The following is a 19,244-nucleotide window of genomic DNA, read 5'->3' on the forward strand; positions in this document are numbered from 1 at the left end:
TGTACGAATTGATATATAAATGGAAGAAGGTGTACCTTTTTTTTTCTATTTTTTATTTGTATAGTATATTTTAATTGTTATTCTGAAATATGAAATGTATATAAAAAATGGGAATGGGAATAAACATCAAAAAATAGATAGGATAGATCACTCGTATAACCTGACTACTCATTATGACCATTATTTTCCATGTCACAGTACATCATTTATTGCACTACGTACAATCTTCATTCATGCTACGTCTCAAAATAAATACGATTTACTTCTTTCCCCAAATATCATAGAATATAGAACAATTATAGATAGTACAAGTTAAAAAAAAAAAAAAAAAAAAAAAAGTAAAAAGTTATGGCAAAAAACCTTTTAATTCTTGCTAGATTATGACGAGGAGAGTTGATGTGCACACCCATCAAGGGTGAGAATTTAATTTTTATATTTTATGTTTTGAGCAAATTAGAGCTAATTACATTATGAGTTGAAAACTTCCCATGGAAATACATTGGTATTTTTAGGTAATATTATGAGGGGATGAAAGTTGAGATGGCTACCAACTTGTTTGTATTTCCCTTTAAGCTCTCTTCAATTGATGATGCGTGAGTAACACTTGCATATGGAATTCCAAATACAAAACAGATCTTGCCATTTCAATTTAACTTGGGGACAATGGTGATTGGTGAGGTGGTTTTAATGCCACTTGTTGAGAAAAGAGAGTGATACTAAATGAATAACCAACGCTTTTATATTACTGCGGACACCCCACTATGGAACGACACAAAAACCAAATACGAGTCAACAATACGATCCATTATCGTAGGAAAAGAGTACAACAGCCACCAATTATACATAAGCCAAGTGAGGATTATAAAGATTAACAGTAACAATCTCTCTTAAAGTCTAAAGTGACTTAAGGGAATAAAACACTATGAGGTTGAGATTCTTCTAGTGGTAGGGATTAGGTCACTTAAAAGGGACCCCTAATCGTGAAAAAACAAATATGTGAAAAAAAAAATTATATATATATATATATATATATATATATATATATATATATATATATATATATATATATATATATATATATATATATTTGAGATAACTATATGTAATATAGCCACTATATTCAGAAAATTTTATGGTTTAACCTTTATATTTTAGTTTCTATCAAATAAAGTTGCCTAAAATTGCTTAAGTTTGACATTTTCTACGTCCACTATTTTGATATAGTATAATACTGTAGATTAAAGTGGGCAGGATAGAAAGTTCTGTCAAAATTTAATGGGTTTAATGGAATATTTATAATCAAAGTTTAGTGTCAATTTCTATCGTAACCATTTTAATATATTATAACAGTCGTATTAATATCGAAAAGTTAATAGTTTTTTTCTTGGAAAAGTAACTTGCCAAACGAATGTTTTTGGGCTACTTTCGAATGCGATATAACCTCATTGCGAAAATGAGGCTATGTCTCTCGCCTTAATCACACCATATATTTCATGTCTTACTAAATAACCACAATCAAAATAGTTAAGAATTTATAAAACTGGAATATTAAGCAAACTCAATATAATTACTGAAATATAGTTCAAGTTCTTGGGACTTAGCCAAAAACTTGAATTTTTGGAATCCTATAGGAAGTGTCATGATCTTAACACATACATCACCACATACAATTATAAACAAGCAAATATACAATGATTTCACAAGACCATTGACTTGTAATCTCCCCCAAAACAATGAAACTCAAAAAGATGGATATGAAGCTCACCTTGGTTAAAAGATAGTGTAGGTGAAGAGATGTGGTGAGAAGTTCGGGCCTAGAACACTTGAAGAGTTTGACAACCCTTGGAAACTTTGTATCTCCTAGGAACATCAATACACAATATCTTGTGTGATCATGATGAAATAACAAAGTAATATAGAGAATTTACTAGTCACATAAGAGTTACAAGGAATTAGAAAGAAATGTTGAAGTTAATGAATTCTGGAGCTTGTTTGGAGTTCCTTGAGAGAGTTCACGATGGTTTACAGAATGTGTAAATGAGCTGTGAAATGGGAAATGGGGTTTACGGTCCTTTATAAGGGATAAAGGAGTGATTAGATGTTTGCTTTGATTACTGTTGGGTAATGCATGAATTACTGAGTTTTGTATTGGAACTCTACGCATTACAGCTTGCAATCTCTGTAAACACCATTAAATTGGAAGAGGTTCACGGTCTAAAGGGACCTTAAATCATGGTTTACGCTCAAAAGGAATCCCCCTAAGGAGTTTACGGCCAAAAAGGGATCCACCCAAGGCGGTTTACAGCCTAAAGGTAGCCGAGATTAGTGTTCACGGCCAAGACTTGGTGATTTGAGGTGGTTTACGACCATATTGCTTCCTTGGAAGTTGTTCACGGTCAAACTCATCCCACAAAGTGTAGTTTACGGCCATAGTGCTTCCTAGGGAAGTGTTCATGGTCCTAAAGTAGATAAATTCTAAGATGTTGGTTTTATGGTTTGTGTGATAAATATTTTTGACGTAAATCAAATACCACATTTGATTGCATTGTTCATGCGAGTTTAGGGCAGTATAATTGTAACGCCCGTGTTTCTGGGCTAAAAGCATTAATAATGTTGTAATAGTCTAGGTCAACCTTTGTAACTCATTCTTAAGTAATAAAGAGGAATTATGTGAATATCATGTGAATTATATGCTTATTTGCTTAATTATTATGATTTAATTAATTAATAATGAAAATAAGAATTGAAAATAAATATTAGAAAACGCCGATATCTTTTAAGAAAGTTGTAGTGGCCGAAACAAGGATTTCGAAGATATAAAGAACGCCGAAATCCGAGTTATAATGAAGAAGTTATGACCTGTCGAAGTTTCGCGACGGAACCGGCACGGCACCGGGAAGCATAAAAAGTGAATTTACGATAAAACGCTTTTTAGCCTTAACAATTTAGACAAAAGTCATGGTATTCGTTAAGCCGAGAATTTTGATAAAAAGAACGTTCAAATCTGACTTTGTATGAGGAAGCTATGATTTTTCTAAGTTTTAGCTTAGCAGTAGACAACTAAATACTCGAATTTAAGATTGAGCGATATTTAGCCGGCACAACCTAAACGAGAATCGAAGGTCTCATTATTTGTAGTACAATGGTAAAAAGTCTGACGAAAACGGATGTCGAATGAAGAAGTTATGAATTTTTAATGGATTTTCCTGTCTCGGTCTGTTAAAAATAATAATAATAAAAATAAAGTCAAAATTAGCCAACGAAGTCTAAACGAAAGTTGTAGAGCGTAATTTTAGCTACACGTGCATATAAAGAACGTAAAAAACGGAGCTCGTATGCGAAAGTTATGAATTTTAGAAGATTTGGGTGCAATTTTTGAAAAATTCGCATGAATAGGAGTCGACCACGTCACCCTTCTCGCGAAACCGCCTAGTGGCCGAAGCTGCTGCGTCACCAACTCGTGGCCAAGTCCGGATCCGACGCGTGTTCGCCACCTATCTCGGTCTCGCATGGCTGGCCTCTGTGTCTCACCCTCGCTGCTGCCACGCGCTTCACCCCCTCACAGCTACGTCTTCCCTTCGTGTCCGAGCCTCGCAGCCACTACGTGGAGCTTTCTCAGCCGATTAGCCCTCGGTCTCGCACCCTATAAATGGGGGGCTTGCGAGATCTCCTGGTTACTTTTGGAAAATTGACAATTTTCACCCCTAAACTTATATTTTGACTATTTTGACTTCCCCCGAAGCCCCGATATCATTTTTAAAGCCCGGAATACGTCCTGAAGTGCCCGAAGACCCGGAAAATTTTATCTTTTTGGTTTTGAAGCTCCAACCGTCGTAGAGCCTGGTTTCTCAAAAAAACTCCCAGTTTTATCAGAAACGATCATTTTAAGGAACGAATTGTTGCCCGATTATCATCAAATCATGTGAGTGTATAGTCACTTTCATCTTACACATAGATATGAAGAATTTTATCTAAATACATGCTATGTGTGTGTGTGTATATATATATATATATATTGATTGTTTATTTGAGATGATTGTTGAATGAATGTTTTATACAAGTTTTAAAACGATTTAAACTGTATATATATTTTATCTACAAATATGTTGGGTATAACATGGGTAGATGAAATAGTTGATGTGTGTTAAAATGATGAGAGGCCTCGATGTTGTTGTTGTTCCAGTCACCTAACGGAGTATGGATGACGACCACGGACTCTTCTAGACAGTCTAGTGGAACGCTAGCAGGCTCGCAATCTGTAGGTGTTTGTGGGCTTTATGTTCACCGGTGTACTCCATCCCCTCATGGTTGCCTTACGGACATATATGGCTAAGGAATCCCCTTAGCAGTAATGTCCATCCCGATGATAAAATCCTTAGACTAGGTCCCTGGTATATGTGTTTAAGGACGTAAAGTGAGGATAACAGGAATGGGTAATCAGGGCTATTGTTGGTTTGATAAAATTAATAAATTTATTGTTGATCGATGAAATTAATAAATTTATTATTATTTGTGGGTTGAAAACCCTATATGTTCACCAGACTCCCAAGTCTGACCCACTCAGCTTTCTGTTTTACAGGTAATGGACCCAGAGCATAATTTGGATGATGATGAGGGATTTTTGGATTATAGGCCAGTAGTTATAAATAACTGTTGTAAGGCTTATAATGTACTGTTTATGCTTTTGATCTGTATCAAATATGACATCCCGGGTCTTTTTAATGAAATACATTTCTGCGGAAAGGCTTTGATAAATCATTATGGAAATGATCTTATGGTAAATATAGGTGGTGGAGTTCGTGGCCATGGTTCGAGGGTTTGAGTTTATCACTTCGATTCGATGGTTGAGAGGTGAGTTATCCTCACTATACTAAGGGGTTGAAGGCACCAATTCCTGCCCATTGGATATGTTATCTTAGCAGTAGGTATTATGGTGAGTATGAGTTAGTTTTGCATGCTAATTGCTATGCCAGTTTATAAGATCTGTAGGACTACCTGTGTTATTATTTGATTATCTGTATGTGCATTAGTTAGGTTATTTGTCGACATATTATGTGGGTGGGTTGAGGTTGTACTGCTCCGTGTGGTAGCCAACAAACCCTAGAGTATTCCACATATGAGCTGAGGGTCGGGCAGCACATGCCAGACTCATACTAAGGACTCGAGAGCATTTCAGATACAAGCTGAGGGCCGGGTAGGGCATGCCAAACTCGTACTGTGGGCTCGCGAGCATTCCAGATACGAGCAGAGGGTCGGGTAAGGCATACCAGACTCATACTGTGGACTCGGAGGCAATCCAGATGTGAGTTGTGGGCCCAGAAGGCAATCTAGACTCACACTGTGGGCCTAGGGGTAATCCAGTCTGTAAAGCTGAGGACCCAGTACATGTTGTTATTTGTAAACGTGTTATTTGCAGTGTATCAGTATTTTGAGGGAACTCACTAAGCTTTGAGCTTACAGTTTCAGTTTTGTTTCAGGTACATCAGATGATCACGGGAAAGCAAAGGCGTGATCATAGACTCCTCACATTTATGACTTTGTTTATAGGATACTCTGATATTTACTATTTTGAAAACAAGTTTTGTAATAATTAATGGTTTTGAAATGTTTTTAAAAGTTTAAATTTAACATGATTTTTATGGGTGTTACAACTTCACCCTTTGATTTTGTTTTGATGACAACATCAAAAAAATATGACATTGATTTGTCTCCTAGGGTAAGTCACTTCATCTTTGAAGGTTTTTTGCGAACATGAGGAGAGTTAAGAATAAGATTTTTGATGTTGTGAAAAGTGAATGCGGAAAAAATGATGTTGCGTTAAAATACACAAAATACAAATATATGTTTTTGGAAAGTTTTTGGGTTGAAGCAGGAAAAGAATGATAGAGAAATATCTATGGAAATAGATTTCTTTTATTTTTGGATAAATATATGTATGAACAGAGTTCGGCTCTGAGAATTTTGTTGCGTATGCTCGATGCCGACTTTGTAATGGAAGAAAAGGAAAAAAGAAACTTAACCTAGTAGATGATAGATGTTGTGAAGCAATTTATGGTCTCTGAAAATTAAACGCGAAGTGAAAAAAGAAAAATACTAATCTATTAAACACATCTCAATATCTCATATATTTGTATATTGAAATAACTAGATACATGAGGAATTGTTAGGAAAACTAATGGAAACCCAAATTGTATCGTATGTTGAGACTCTAATTTACTTAATCACTATGTCTTAAGTAAGTTTGTAAGTTTTAGTTTATTAAGAGATCAAAGTGTGACGTATAGTTTGAGTTATCTAAAGTAGTTGCAAAAAAATTAAAAATGAAAATCGAATGAGATCACATATATGATTAGTATAGTATGCAAATTTTTGGGATTTTAGTCTAAACCTCAAGTTGGAGGGGTTTGTATGTGAAAATAGTCCATCCGAAAATTGAAATGATTATAATACCCTTGGGTATATAATTTTCATTTTTTTTAAATTTAATATTTATTTATTTATTTTAATAATTAAAAAAATAATAAAGAACCCACCTCTCTCTCTATCTCTCTCTGTGTGTGTAAAAGTCAGTCAACCTTCCCCATTGAAGAGGTGCAAGAAATTCTCTCTCTGAACCAAATTGGAGGTATACTGGAAGAGTGAAAAAGACTGAAATGGGTGTTTGTTCTTGAGCTAAGTCGTTGCTGCCATAAACCACCCGTCCCTCACCATTGTTGGACCAAAAACCACCACCACCTCACTTCCCCCCCCCCCCCCCCCCCCCCCCCCCCCCTTTTCCTCTCGTTAAATTATGTCAAGAACTGAAAAGGGAACCAATAGTGGCCAAGAACTGCCACCCTTGACCACCCATTGGTCACTGCCACAGGGAACCACCAGAAATCGCCGCCAGCATCCATCATCGTGTTCCCTTGGGCTACCAACGTAAACCACATCCACCCATTACCACCGTTCCGGAACAGAAACAAAAACGGAGCAATAAAAGGCCACCGAAGCAACCTCCTGCCACATACCGCCGCTGCTCGTCACTGTAGTCCAGCCACCACCTTCGTCACTGCAGTCCAACCACCACCCAAATACTTTGAAGGTTGAACTATGAATTTGATCAAGGAAACAACGTTCCAGGGATACAAGACCATCGATCTGATATTAATTATTTAACAATCGGAGTACCAAACTAAAACCAGGAATTAAGAATAACACCAGATGAAGATTAGGATATAGAAGAATCTAATTAGGGTTGGAGAACACATACAAATTAACAATCGGAGTACCAAACTCGTCACTGCAGTCCAGCGGCCACCTTCGTCTAGTCCTCTTCTTCTTTTGTCTTCCCCAAGTAGAATCTGCCCCCAAATCCCCACATTCTCCCCCGTTTTGACTCCTGATCACTCTTCAGAAAACAATTTAAAGATAAAATTGAACAATTATACTAACAAGAACAGCAACAGATTACTTAAAGGTACAAACTCTGCTAGAGAGAGATACAGAGAAAGGCATATGAACGAGGTTTGGTCGGCAGTGGGTTTACACAGGAGAGAGACGTGGATCCCAAATTAGGTAATTATTTTATTTTTTATTTAAATTAAATAGAAAAAGCATAAAAATATATATATATCAGAAAACCATAATAGTCTTTTCAATTTACGAGGGATTAAAAATGCAAAGAAATTAGCTCAAAAGGATCATCAATCCAAAAAATCGTAGTTTGGATTAAAACTTCAAAAATTTGCATACCACAGGGATCATTTTTGCAATTTTGTCTGGTATTTTTAATATTTAAGATTTGGTATAAGGGTAAATTAGTAATTTTAGAAAAATTAACTTGATAAATGTTAGTTTTAACAATTGAAGGACCAACTAGATTTTGAAATCACAAGGACCATCAATGCAATACTTTCCAACCTTATCCTCAATATGTTACTTTTCTGAAACCATAAGGACCAATCTTGAAATTTTGTCTTTTTTATATAATAAATCGGTTCCGTATAACTTAAAATTATTGAAAATAATTTATTTAAAAAAAAACAGTATTAACCCATTTAAAAAAAAAAAAAAAACCGTGTTGGATAAACCTAAAGTATAAAAAAATCATTGATTGTACACCTTGACATCAATAATCTTAAAACAATGATGAAATCATATAATGCAATACCTTGCATAGGTCATAATATATAGATTGTTCGACTTAATTGGAGATAAAAAAGCACATGTGCTTAAAGGTAGACAAAGCTTCATAAATGATAACATTTTTATGTAAAATATGTTAGGTTGGGATAAAAGTTGAAATTCATTAAAAAAAAAAAGTTTAGATTGCAACAAAAGTATCAATACCTATCTCATTTTCGATTTTCAAAGAAAGAGTAGCCGTCAACTTTATGGAGGACATGTATTTTCTTTGTTGAAATAGGCAAAATAGAAGTAAATCTTATATGTAAATATCTTTGACGTATTTTTATAGACAAGTAAAAGTAAAAAACGTTACAAATACAACCAAACTCATAAAACAAGCAGCTTCAAGACTTAAACAACCAATTTAGTTCCTTTTTTTGTTCAACCGGATCGGTTTTTTTTTTTTTTTTTTTTTTTTTTTTTTTCTTTCTCAGTTGCATACTTCAATAAGTAAAGGATTTCAATACATGAACTTGTTAAGGTAAAATCCATGAAAACATAAAAATATATGTTGAATTTCATAATATATAATAGCAATAAATAATTGAGTAAATTACACGAATGATCCCTATGGTTTGGGGTAATTTGCGCGTTTGGTCCCTAACTTATTTTTTTAACTCGGAAGGTCCCTACTGATTGTTTTTATTACGTGTTTGGTCCATATTGTTTGTTTTTGTTACGCGTTTGGTCCCTATCATACCTAAACAGACTATTATTTAAATAGGAAAAAAATGATGAGTTACGTAAAATAAGGTGAGAAGGGTGAGATTAGGGGTGTGTTTATTTAAATAAATTAAAAAATAAAGGGAAAAATAGACTTTTTATGTAAGACAGAGACCAAACGCGTAATAAAAACAAACAGTAGGGACCTTTCGAGTTAAAAAAATAAGTTATGAACCAAACGTGCAAATTACCCTAAACCATAGGGACCATTAGTATAATTTACTCTGAATAATTTGAAAATTTACATCTAACAACACAAATAAATGTAGTGCAATAAAAAAACCAAAACACCTTAAATATTTAATCAAGTACGCATATGCATTTTTTTTCTTTATTAAGTGATGTATGGGTAAAATATTGATAGATTGATCATGTGTTGTCTTGATAAAGTGTTGTATCAAGAAATACAGTTTCTCTTTTATGCATAAAAATAATGCTGAAATAAAAATGTCTTCATATCTAAAAACTATTACGTTTTGTCCCTAAAGTTCATTAAATTAATATGAACGAGAGTAAATAACCATTTTATCTTTATGCATAAAAACAGTTAGAAAGCTCTTTATTACTAATTGTTTTAATATGAAGAATTTTGTGATTTATTTTAACAGTGTTTCATAAAATATAACGTTAGCTTTTAATTATATATCTAAATTTCATTTAATATTTTCTATCTAACTTATACAATCTAGTTTTTACCAAAATTATTACTTTATCAGTTACCAGTTAGGTCATCAGATAAAATCTAGCTTTTCAACCATTGCACCAAACACAATCTAAGAAACTTTCATATGTTACAAAACCAACATCCAATCAAGAAACTTTCCGGCTCAATTTTCAACCTCAAATCACATATCTATATGTAATGTACAAGATTATACGCGATCGAAAAGATCTTATAGCAATTATTTACAACAAAAATTTTAGTTTTTCATATAAAAATGAAACATAGCTATGTAAAGGAGATGCTAGCTTTCCAAAAGGAGGTCTTAATGTGGTCAGGCGTAGGAAGAAAGCTTAACCCAAACAGTTCTTTTGGCGTTTGGTTTAGTTCAACAATACCAACTAACTTTGCAACCATATCCGCACTCTCTTTGATGTGATCAATGTCGTTTGTTTTTGACCATAGTAAACGTGACAATTGTACCCTTCTATGTTTTGAGTCTAATGGAATCCCCCATTTTCGAAAAATGAGGTCTCTTTGAGTTGATGAATATTTTTTTAAGAGTTTCTTGCTCAGCATTATTCTTTCGCGACTAAGAGCCCTTTCACTGTTAAATTTGTAATAATAGTATTAGCAATTTAGTATCATGGGGAACCTAGAAATAAAATGGAAGAAATAGCAATGTACTTTTATTTGTTTGTTGATTATAGCATTTTACTTTTATTTTTTTGTGTTAGAATAATGTTAACATCTACTCAACTATAGCAATGTGTTTAAATAGGGTAAATCTCAAAGACCTTATATATTGTGTGTTTTCCGGATTAAACCACAACTTTTTTTTTTCCTGAACAAGACCTTGCATTTTTCCATTTTTTAAGTATGACCCTTTTAGTATTTTCTTTTTTCGGGTTAATCTCATAAAGACCTTATATTTTGTGTTTTTTCGGATTAAACCTCAACTTTATTTTTTGCCTGAAAATTGTATTTTTTCATTTTTTCCAAAAAACCATCAACTTTGTCTTTTTTTTTTTCCAACAAAAATCCTCAACCTTCTAACTTCTTCCAAATAAACCCTCAATTTTTTTTTTAGTTTTTCTCTAAAACACCCTCACATTTTACAACTTTTTTTTATGAAAAAAATGACAAAAAGGGTCAAATCGGAAAAAAAAAATACAAGGTATTTTTCTGGCAAAAAATAAATTTGAGGTTTAGTCCGGAAAAATAACAAAATATAAAGTTTTTTATGAGATTAATCTGAGGGTTTTTTTATTAAAAAAAACATTGAAGGTTTTACCGGAAACAATTATACTATACCGTTGAGGGTTTTTTCGGAAAAAATAAAAAGTGAAGTGGCTTTTTTGGAAAAAAAATGTAAAGTTTTTTTCATGAAAAAATGAAGTTTTATCCAGAAAAAAAAAAACAAATATATAAGGTCTTTTATGAGATTAACCCATTTAAAAACAGACTGGTTTTCACTGTTGTAATTTAGTAGTTTTTCATAATTGGGTAGATTATTCGAACTATAGTGTCTTAATAAGAAAAAAAAAAAAAAAAAAACTAAACTACAATGTTGTAGAAAGAAATGTAAGTAAGATGCTATAAAAAAAAGACTAAATGAAAGTAAGATGCTATAAAAAAAATGAAAAAACAAAAGTAGGTTGCTATTTCTTGCATCGAGAATATGTAATGTACCTAGTGGCAAGAGAAGACGTGTTTTTCAGGAAAGCTAGTCTTCTAAGCTCCACCTCCATATACACCGAATCAGATTGTTCTCCTTTGAATAGCAAGAAAAAGTAAGTTCTATGAATCAAAGGCGTATTGCATTCATCCCAAAGTTTAATTATATCTCCTCTTTGTTTTTCAAACACCATTGACCAATCATTATAAGGTGTTATAGCCATCACCTCATTATTAACTTCTCCTGATTCATCACCTTTTACCTCAGCCTCCTACACATGTCATTACAATTTATATAAACAAAACTTCATTCTTTTGGTTATTTTTTGTGATTATGTTTAAATAGTTTATAAAATTTGATAGAAGTTAAATTAAACAAGATGGATGCATAAATACCCTTTCATCATTGAATACATCTTCTAGTTTCCTGATTGGTTTATCAGTAGGAGAATTGTGATCAGAAACATCTCCTTCGTTTGATGATTTGATGCTGTTTTCTATTTCTTTTTCATCAATGATTGTGAGAGGATTATGAGTGTCTTCTTTCAGGTTTATTGTTTTAACATCCGCTTCTGATTTTGATTTTGGTATAATTTGTTTAATTACAGAAAAGTCCTTTTCAGATTCGTTACTTTTTCTACTCTCAATCACCATTTCATCATCAGATGGAGGAGCTGATGATGCAAACTCGTTGCAACTTTTGCTTCTTGTGAAACCATTTGTCATCCCTTCTGAATTAGATGAACATGGAGAATGAGAATGAGAATGAGAATGAGATTGTTCTAATTTTGTCTCATTCACGTCCTCACTTTCTTGTGTATTGATGACGTCATCATCGCTAGTGACGTCATCGTGTAGGGTTGATATTTTTGCCTTTTCTTCATTGGTGACGTCATCGTCATTGATTGAAATTTCCTCAAAGTCTCGATCTTCTATGAATGGTGTTTTTTCGAAATGCTGATCTTCCTTGAAACCTCTATCTGGATGTATTCTGAATTTGTAATCTGTGTTGTCGATATGTTGATCTTCATTGAAGTCGTCTTCTGAATTTATTCTGATTTTATCGTATGTGAATGATGTTTTCTCGATGTCTTCTGGATTTATTCTTATTTTTTGATACATGTTATCCGTTTCGTGATATGGGTCGGGTACGGAATATTCTTTCAAGAATATCCGAGGGGAGTTTTCATCAGGAGAGCGTTGACTTTCTTGACCATGTATGCGCAATGAAGCACCAACTCTAGGAGGCTCAACTACCTCATATGTGTCCTTATCCTCCTCCTACATAATAGGAAGGATTAAAATAAAAACAAAAAACTATATATTTTAGTGTAAAAAATTAACAAAATAGATTTCAAGGTTTTTTCTTTTGAGGAAATTTCTTTATGAAGTACCCACTACTTTTTTTTTTAAAACATTTCGATAATATATTTTCATTTTTTAACTAAATGATGATTTCATTTTGTAGAAAAAGGCATTTTGCTAGTAATTTTAACATAACATTTGGTTAATTTGTAATACAACCCCAATCTCTTTATAATTTTAGTGATTGAACACATATTTTATCTTTCTTTTTTACTAAAATGAAAAGATTACTCAAAGCATACCCATGGCAAAGAATTTCGATCTATTCCATTTACTTGCATTAAATGCTCAAGGCGAGTTTCAGCTAGATCACGTTGCTCAGTCAACTCTTCCATCTTTTCCTCCATCTACATAATACAAAATTAGTATCTGTATTATCTGTTCTGTCATGTCATGAAAAAAATGTTTGTATTATCTGTATTATATATGTTATTTGTTCTGTCATGTCATATCATGCCATGAATGTTTGTATTATCTATTTATTTGTTCTGTCATGTCATGAATGTTTGTATTATCTGTATTATCTTTGTTATCTGTTATATTCTGTCATGTCATATCATGTCATGAATTTTGTATTATCTGTATTATCTTTGTTATCTGTTATATTATGTGATGTCGTATCATGAATGTCCAATGTACTAAGTGTGAGTGAGGTGATTTGCATATTTGTTACCTTTTCAAGTTGAATTTCAAGATCTCTAATTATTGATGTAGAGTCATTTGAAGGAGGAGAAACTTTTAACTCACGTTCCAATCTAGCTAATTCTTGTTGCAACTGCTTCACTAATGCTTTATCTGACATCACTACATTAACTTGTGCATTTGTGTTAACATCTTTAGCACAAGAACCAAAAAGAAGGGTGTTTCTTGATTGTTCAGCATGACTATGTGCAGGGCACACAGTGCATAGTATTGCAGTTCTTGCATTGCCTCCAAGAGAGTTTTGTAGTATGCGTGTTAGCTTCGAGTTTCTATAAGGCACATGCCCATTTCCTCCTTTACTGCATCCAAAATCATAAAACTTATCAGACAGACAGACAGACGGACACAACCCCTCAGCTGACCCACACTGTCCTACGCCAAGTCCATCATGTGAGAAAGACCCTTACTATGCTACACCCTTTGGGGTAATTGTGTCATTTCTACGAAAAGATTATTTTTCAAACAAACCCTAGATGGCCCATATGTCAGGTGAGATGTAAATCAAGCACACAGACCACTAGGTGACTGACGTAAGACCAGTGGGACCAACTTTGTTATGGCTTAGGGGCACTTTTGTCATTTCAGGAATTCCAAAAAGAAAAAATAAAAGTAGAAATTAGAAAGTGGAGACCTCAGTTTACGAATAACAGTTCCTAGTGTTAGCAAACTGCGATTAATGTGACAGCCTTCTTTGAGTCGAGTGCCAGCTGCTAATGTTTGAGAAGCACGCTCACTTCCAGCTAAATCTACAAAACTCTGCATAGCAAACCATTTTTTTATTTAATCTTTTGGTCATTTTAATATCTATAAAAATAAAATCAATAAAATATATAAGGTAATGGTTATTAGAAGAGAAAAAAAACATCCATATTGCATACCACAGTAGCTGAAAGAGTTCTTCCACTATCACCTCCTCTATAATCAAGGGCTGAACTTTCAACTGTCTGAAAGATTTAATTTCTTGTGAATGATTAAGATTAATCTAAATTGTATTCTTATTCATGTTTATAAAAGTTATTTTAAGAAAAGAATATATACCAGTCGTAAAATCTGATGAGATCTTGAACTCATTTCATTCAATGCAGTCTCCCCGATTTGTCTCTCAGCTATATTTTACATCTTCCATTATATTATCAAACATATTTTTGTGTAATGAGTAAAGAACATGAATGGTATTTTTAGTATTTACCTTCTGACACATAGATAAGTTCCTTTAAATGGTTGCAGTCTCTCAAATTAGCTTCTGTTAGTTTTTCTACAACTGTCCCTTTCTAAAGAACAAGCCACAAAGATTAATGAATTAACACTTTTTGATTAATTGGAGAAATGACAATTCTAACCTCTGGGTCATCAAGGAGTCTAAGTTGGGTTCCATCTGAACTGAGAAGATCTTTGACACATTCATTGTAGATTTCTATGGCGGAAAATTTCAACACAAATTCTCTATCATTATGCTGAAACATAAAAATCCATGTTTAGAAGGGAATGGGTGTTAAGAATATAAAAAAATTTCAACAATTACCCTGTTTATGTAGTCATATATATCTGCTATTGCAAATTCAGTAATTCCAGACATGGTGTATGTCTTCCCACTGCTTGTCTGCCCATAGGCAAATATACTTGCTGGAGTAACAGTTATTGAATTAAGACATGATAGTTGATATATCATATAAAAATATAATGATATAGAATGTGATAACATGAGAAAGATGCTTACAATTAATGCCATTAAGAACAGAAAGAGCAATTGCTTTGACTCCATCATCATACAGTTGTTTTGTTGTACTATCAAACCCGTATACTCGGTCTATTTCAAGAACATTCATCAATCAGGAATAAAATAAAAAAGAGGGAAATGTATTATAATTTATAAGACAGATAGTATACAGATGGATTACCAAAAGTAAAGGCGTTTGGGTACATGGGTCGATCTGATTGGTTGCTCTTGTATATGATAGTGGTTTTGTTTATGCATTCCCAATCAGATAAATCGTTTTTTGCAATTTCTTTTTCGTTTAAAGGCCTAAGTCTCACTGCAACGAAGATCTTCTCTTCATGTGCAGGTGACTCTTGTTCATCATCTAATTCATACTCATCTCCAGAAATTGACTCCATCATCTTGTCTTGATGAGATTAAATGCAGTGAAAGAAGATTAAAAGGATAAAGAACCAGATAAAAAGATCACAAACCAATCACTTTTTCTCCTGATGACATGAAGAGTGATAAAATTTGCAGAACCTGATGGCTCTGGTTTTATCCTAAATCATTTCACCACAACATCTGTAAAAGAACAGAAAAAGAAAATCAACATACATATCTAATATTCTATAATATTGGCTACAATTTACAAATCTTATAGACTTTCTACATTTAGGAGCTTCATGACTTAGTAGCCAATGTTTGTGAATGATTCTGTTGAGTTTCGATTCTATCTCCCACATGTTTTAGATTTGCGCAGATCAATTACACAAGCTTTAGCTATTTGTTTCAGAACACAAAAAACCTGAATAGCGTATTCAGTGCTTACCTTGAATACGAATCCGTCATTCAAATTCAAGCCATATACTATGCAACAGCGCATTTCATATATGATCATAATACACAATTTCCAATGGATTCAATAATGCACAAAGATCAACACAGCTGCAGTTAGATTTCTCATATAAACCCTAGCTTAATTAAAACTTTTAAGCATCGACATTGAAATTAGAATCATCAGCAGAAGAATCCAGAATCAGAAAATCGCCACGACGATGAAAGTTAGTTGGGTCATAAATTTGGAAAATCAACGAGGCTCAAACTCCATCTACAGAACAACGATTTTAAAGAAAAAACCTCCTATACTGACCATCGCGTGCAATAAAATCGATTTACCTACCTTAAAACTATTCAGATAAAGCTTACTAATCTATCAAACAAAGCCATGAATTCAATTACGAAAACTAGTTTTATTCATATAACATAAAAAGCTGCAAGAACAATATATCTCACCTCATTATAATCGACTCAGCGAACAAATAACGCGCACACTATAGCGATCTTCAAACCGATCAAAACTGCAAATCCAATTAAAATCAACCCCATTGACGTGATCGTAGAGAGAGAAAATGCTGCAGATTAGGATGTAGAACCGAATGAATGAATCAGAGAATTTCGAACGCAGCCTGTTGATACCGATAGCATCTACCAATACAAAGGGATTTTGGAAAATTTTAGTCCGTGCATGTTGGACTTCTATGGACCTTTGAAAATAAACCGCCAATTTTCAACGACTAACTGGAAATGAAGATATTTTCGAGCTTGAGAAATCAATTTGCATCAACACTCCTTGAGCTTTACAAAAGTTACGTATTAGAGTAAACTGCTGTTTTGGTCCCTTTGGTTTTCTGTTTGTAACGCCTTTAGTCCATAAATTTCATTTATTGAACTCTTAGTCCCTAACTCATAGCTTGGTTGCATTCTTGGTCCCTCACCCTAACTGCCGTTAAGTTGGAACCGTTAAGACTCTTTTTTTGTGCCATGTAGTAAGGTAATTTGACTTTTTCATATTAAGTCCTTTGATTTCCCTGTTCGATTTGATCACATTTACCTACAGAACTAACAAACCAAAAAACACACATGCATGACGCGTACATAAAAACACAAATAGCATACATAAATATTGATATCAAGAACACACATAAAGTATTATGTTGCCCATGAGAAACATCAAACATGTTTAAAAAAAATTGACATAATTAGTTAATAAACAAAGGAGATGAAAAAAATAGTCTAACGTATATTAATTTTTTATTTTCTGACTGCTAAGAACCACCAACACTAATAATAAAAAATATTCATCCGAATCGTTTAAACTTATATTATATCAAGAAGAGAAGAAAAGGTGAGATGGATAAAATGGAAAGGAAAACCAAAAGAAAAAACGTATTGAATTTTTTTTTTCTCAAAAATCAGCTAATAGGTTTTATAACTTTTTTACACAACAATATTTTATAAGGTATTATCATTTAAAATGTATGGATTTTTGCAGTCAAAACGACAAGACAATACATGTTTTAGAAAAACGTTTTTGAATGATTTCACTTTTAGCATATGGTCATTTGCAAAAATTAAGGCTATTGGTAATTTTTCACTTTTGTGGTAAAAAGTTCTATTGGACCGCAGGGTGTGGGAGGAATGTTTCCTTCACTTTTTGTGGGCCACATCACTTTTTCTTTCACTTTTCTTTTCCTCACCTAAAACTTAAAGAATGGGTAGAAAGCTTCCCTCACTATATTTTTCTATTTTTTTTAAAATATATTTCATAAATATATTATACTCATTTTGTAGGGAATTAAAAACCATGAATTTTAATATATTTTTTATATTTTTTTGATAGGTGTATAATTTTATAAATATTAAAAAGGATAAAAAGAAAAAAAAATTGTCCAATAGCATGAAGAGAGAGAGAGTGCGGCACTCCCTCCCCCCACCTCTTTCCCGCGGGATGTTTCCCTCACCTAAGGAGTGGTGTTCAAGAGTGAGGAAAGCTTCCCTCATTCCCTTTCCCGCTCCCACTCCGTGCAACCTTATAAACCATTTTCTCAAAAACAAAATTGCCTGCACCAAAAAGAATTGGGTTCATACCCGCACCCAGTTGGACGGTGAAGAAAAATGATGAATATAGGAAAGGAGAAGGGGAGTGTTTGTAGGGTGTTGGGACCATTTATTTAAAAATGAGAATGTGATTATAATAGCTTTTTTATCTACAAAATAGCTAAGAAAATGGGAAAATGACAGAAATAGTAAAAATCTACGAACAAACTGGAAACCTAATTACCCTCCTAAGTCATTAACAACCATATTGGTTTAATACACACAAAAAAATCTTAGTGACCTAATATGAACAAACTGGAAACCTAATTACCCTCCTAAGTCATTAACCCTAATTATTTAGAAAACATGCTTACTAATCAATATGACTTACTTGTTTGACTGGAAATAGCTGCTTCCATTTAAACTTATCTCACAACCCTTCCAAAACTTTTAAGTCCACAAACTCATATGATTGATGATCTTCATTACATAAATATGCAACATTTTATCAATAACTTATTTTTTGTCATTTAAATGTTTACATGAACACATCCATATGTACAAATACAATTTCACTTTGATACCTCCCATTAATGTCTACATTTGATAACGAATGGAAATGTAAAACCAATAGGGACTTGCAGAGGATGCCTATTATCAATTATTTTATAAAAAGTAAAACCACAACATGAACTAAGAAACTGAAGTTGCAAAATTAATCAAAAATCAACACATGAACAAACACATACAGACTATATACAACACATAAACGGAAGTTTATAAAGCATGAAACTTAATGATAGGAAAAGTAAAAAACTTAAAGGAGACTTTATAAAAAGAAAGATCACCCTTACTTGCCACAAATGGTTGAAGACATCAACAAGAAGATCAATGGAATCCACATGTTGTCTGATCATAACTTTAGTAGATGAACTACTAAAACGTAAGAATAGCAATTAAACTCTATTTGCATTTGAAAATGGAATTAGGGTTCCAGAGAAGACGACGAAGGGTTTAAAATTTTTTTTGGACCATTTCTCGATTTGTGTGTGTTATCCTTACGCAGGGGCCATGTTAATATTCTCTGTATTGTTCCAATTTTATCGGATGTCCCCAAAGGGACAACCATAGATGAAGAGCTTCACCATAGAGCGGAGTAGCAGATTATATGGGACAATGCGAGTTCTAAACGAACTAGTTTACTGGTGATGGTCATATATTCTTAATGTCTTTAAATTTAGGGTTAATGACTTAGGAGGGTAATTAGGTTTCCAGTTTGTCCATATTAGGTCACTAAGTTTTTTTTTTTGTACGTATTAGACCAATATGGTTGTTATTACCGTTTACAAATAGTCATTTTTACCGATTAAA

At 33.2% G+C, this 19,244-nt stretch overlaps 1 protein-coding gene and 1 non-coding gene across 2 annotated transcripts; both read right to left on the minus strand.

Moving 5' to 3' along the window:
• Positions 1 to 9,721: 9,721 nt before the first annotated feature.
• Positions 9,722 to 16,451, minus strand: LOC145038975 (kinesin-like protein KIN-7F). The gene is made up of 14 exons (XM_078987158.1): positions 16,290 to 16,451; positions 15,196 to 15,578; positions 15,015 to 15,104; positions 14,820 to 14,920; positions 14,638 to 14,751; positions 14,487 to 14,568; positions 14,336 to 14,403; positions 14,176 to 14,241; positions 13,929 to 14,053; positions 13,269 to 13,596; positions 12,838 to 12,942; positions 11,627 to 12,511; positions 11,246 to 11,502; positions 9,722 to 10,160 (listed from the first exon to the last, which is right to left on the minus strand). The coding sequence occupies exons 2-14, from the start codon at positions 15,413 to 15,415 to the stop codon at positions 9,842 to 9,844; spliced, it is 2,760 nt and encodes a 919-aa protein (XP_078843284.1). The 5' UTR covers positions 15,416 to 15,578; positions 16,290 to 16,451; the 3' UTR covers positions 9,722 to 9,841.
• A 2,437-nt stretch (positions 16,452 to 18,888) lies between these two features.
• On the minus strand, positions 18,889 to 18,996 carry LOC145044406 (U6 spliceosomal RNA). The gene has a single exon (XR_013681360.1). It is a non-coding gene; the product is annotated as a U6 spliceosomal RNA (small nuclear RNA).
• Positions 18,997 to 19,244: the final 248 nt, after the last annotated feature.

The sequence above is a fragment of the Lactuca saligna genome, chromosome 4, assembly GCF_052625555.1.
Source record: "Lactuca saligna cultivar CGN05327 chromosome 4, ASM5262555v1, whole genome shotgun sequence".
NCBI lineage: Eukaryota > Viridiplantae > Streptophyta > Magnoliopsida > Asterales > Asteraceae > Lactuca > Lactuca saligna.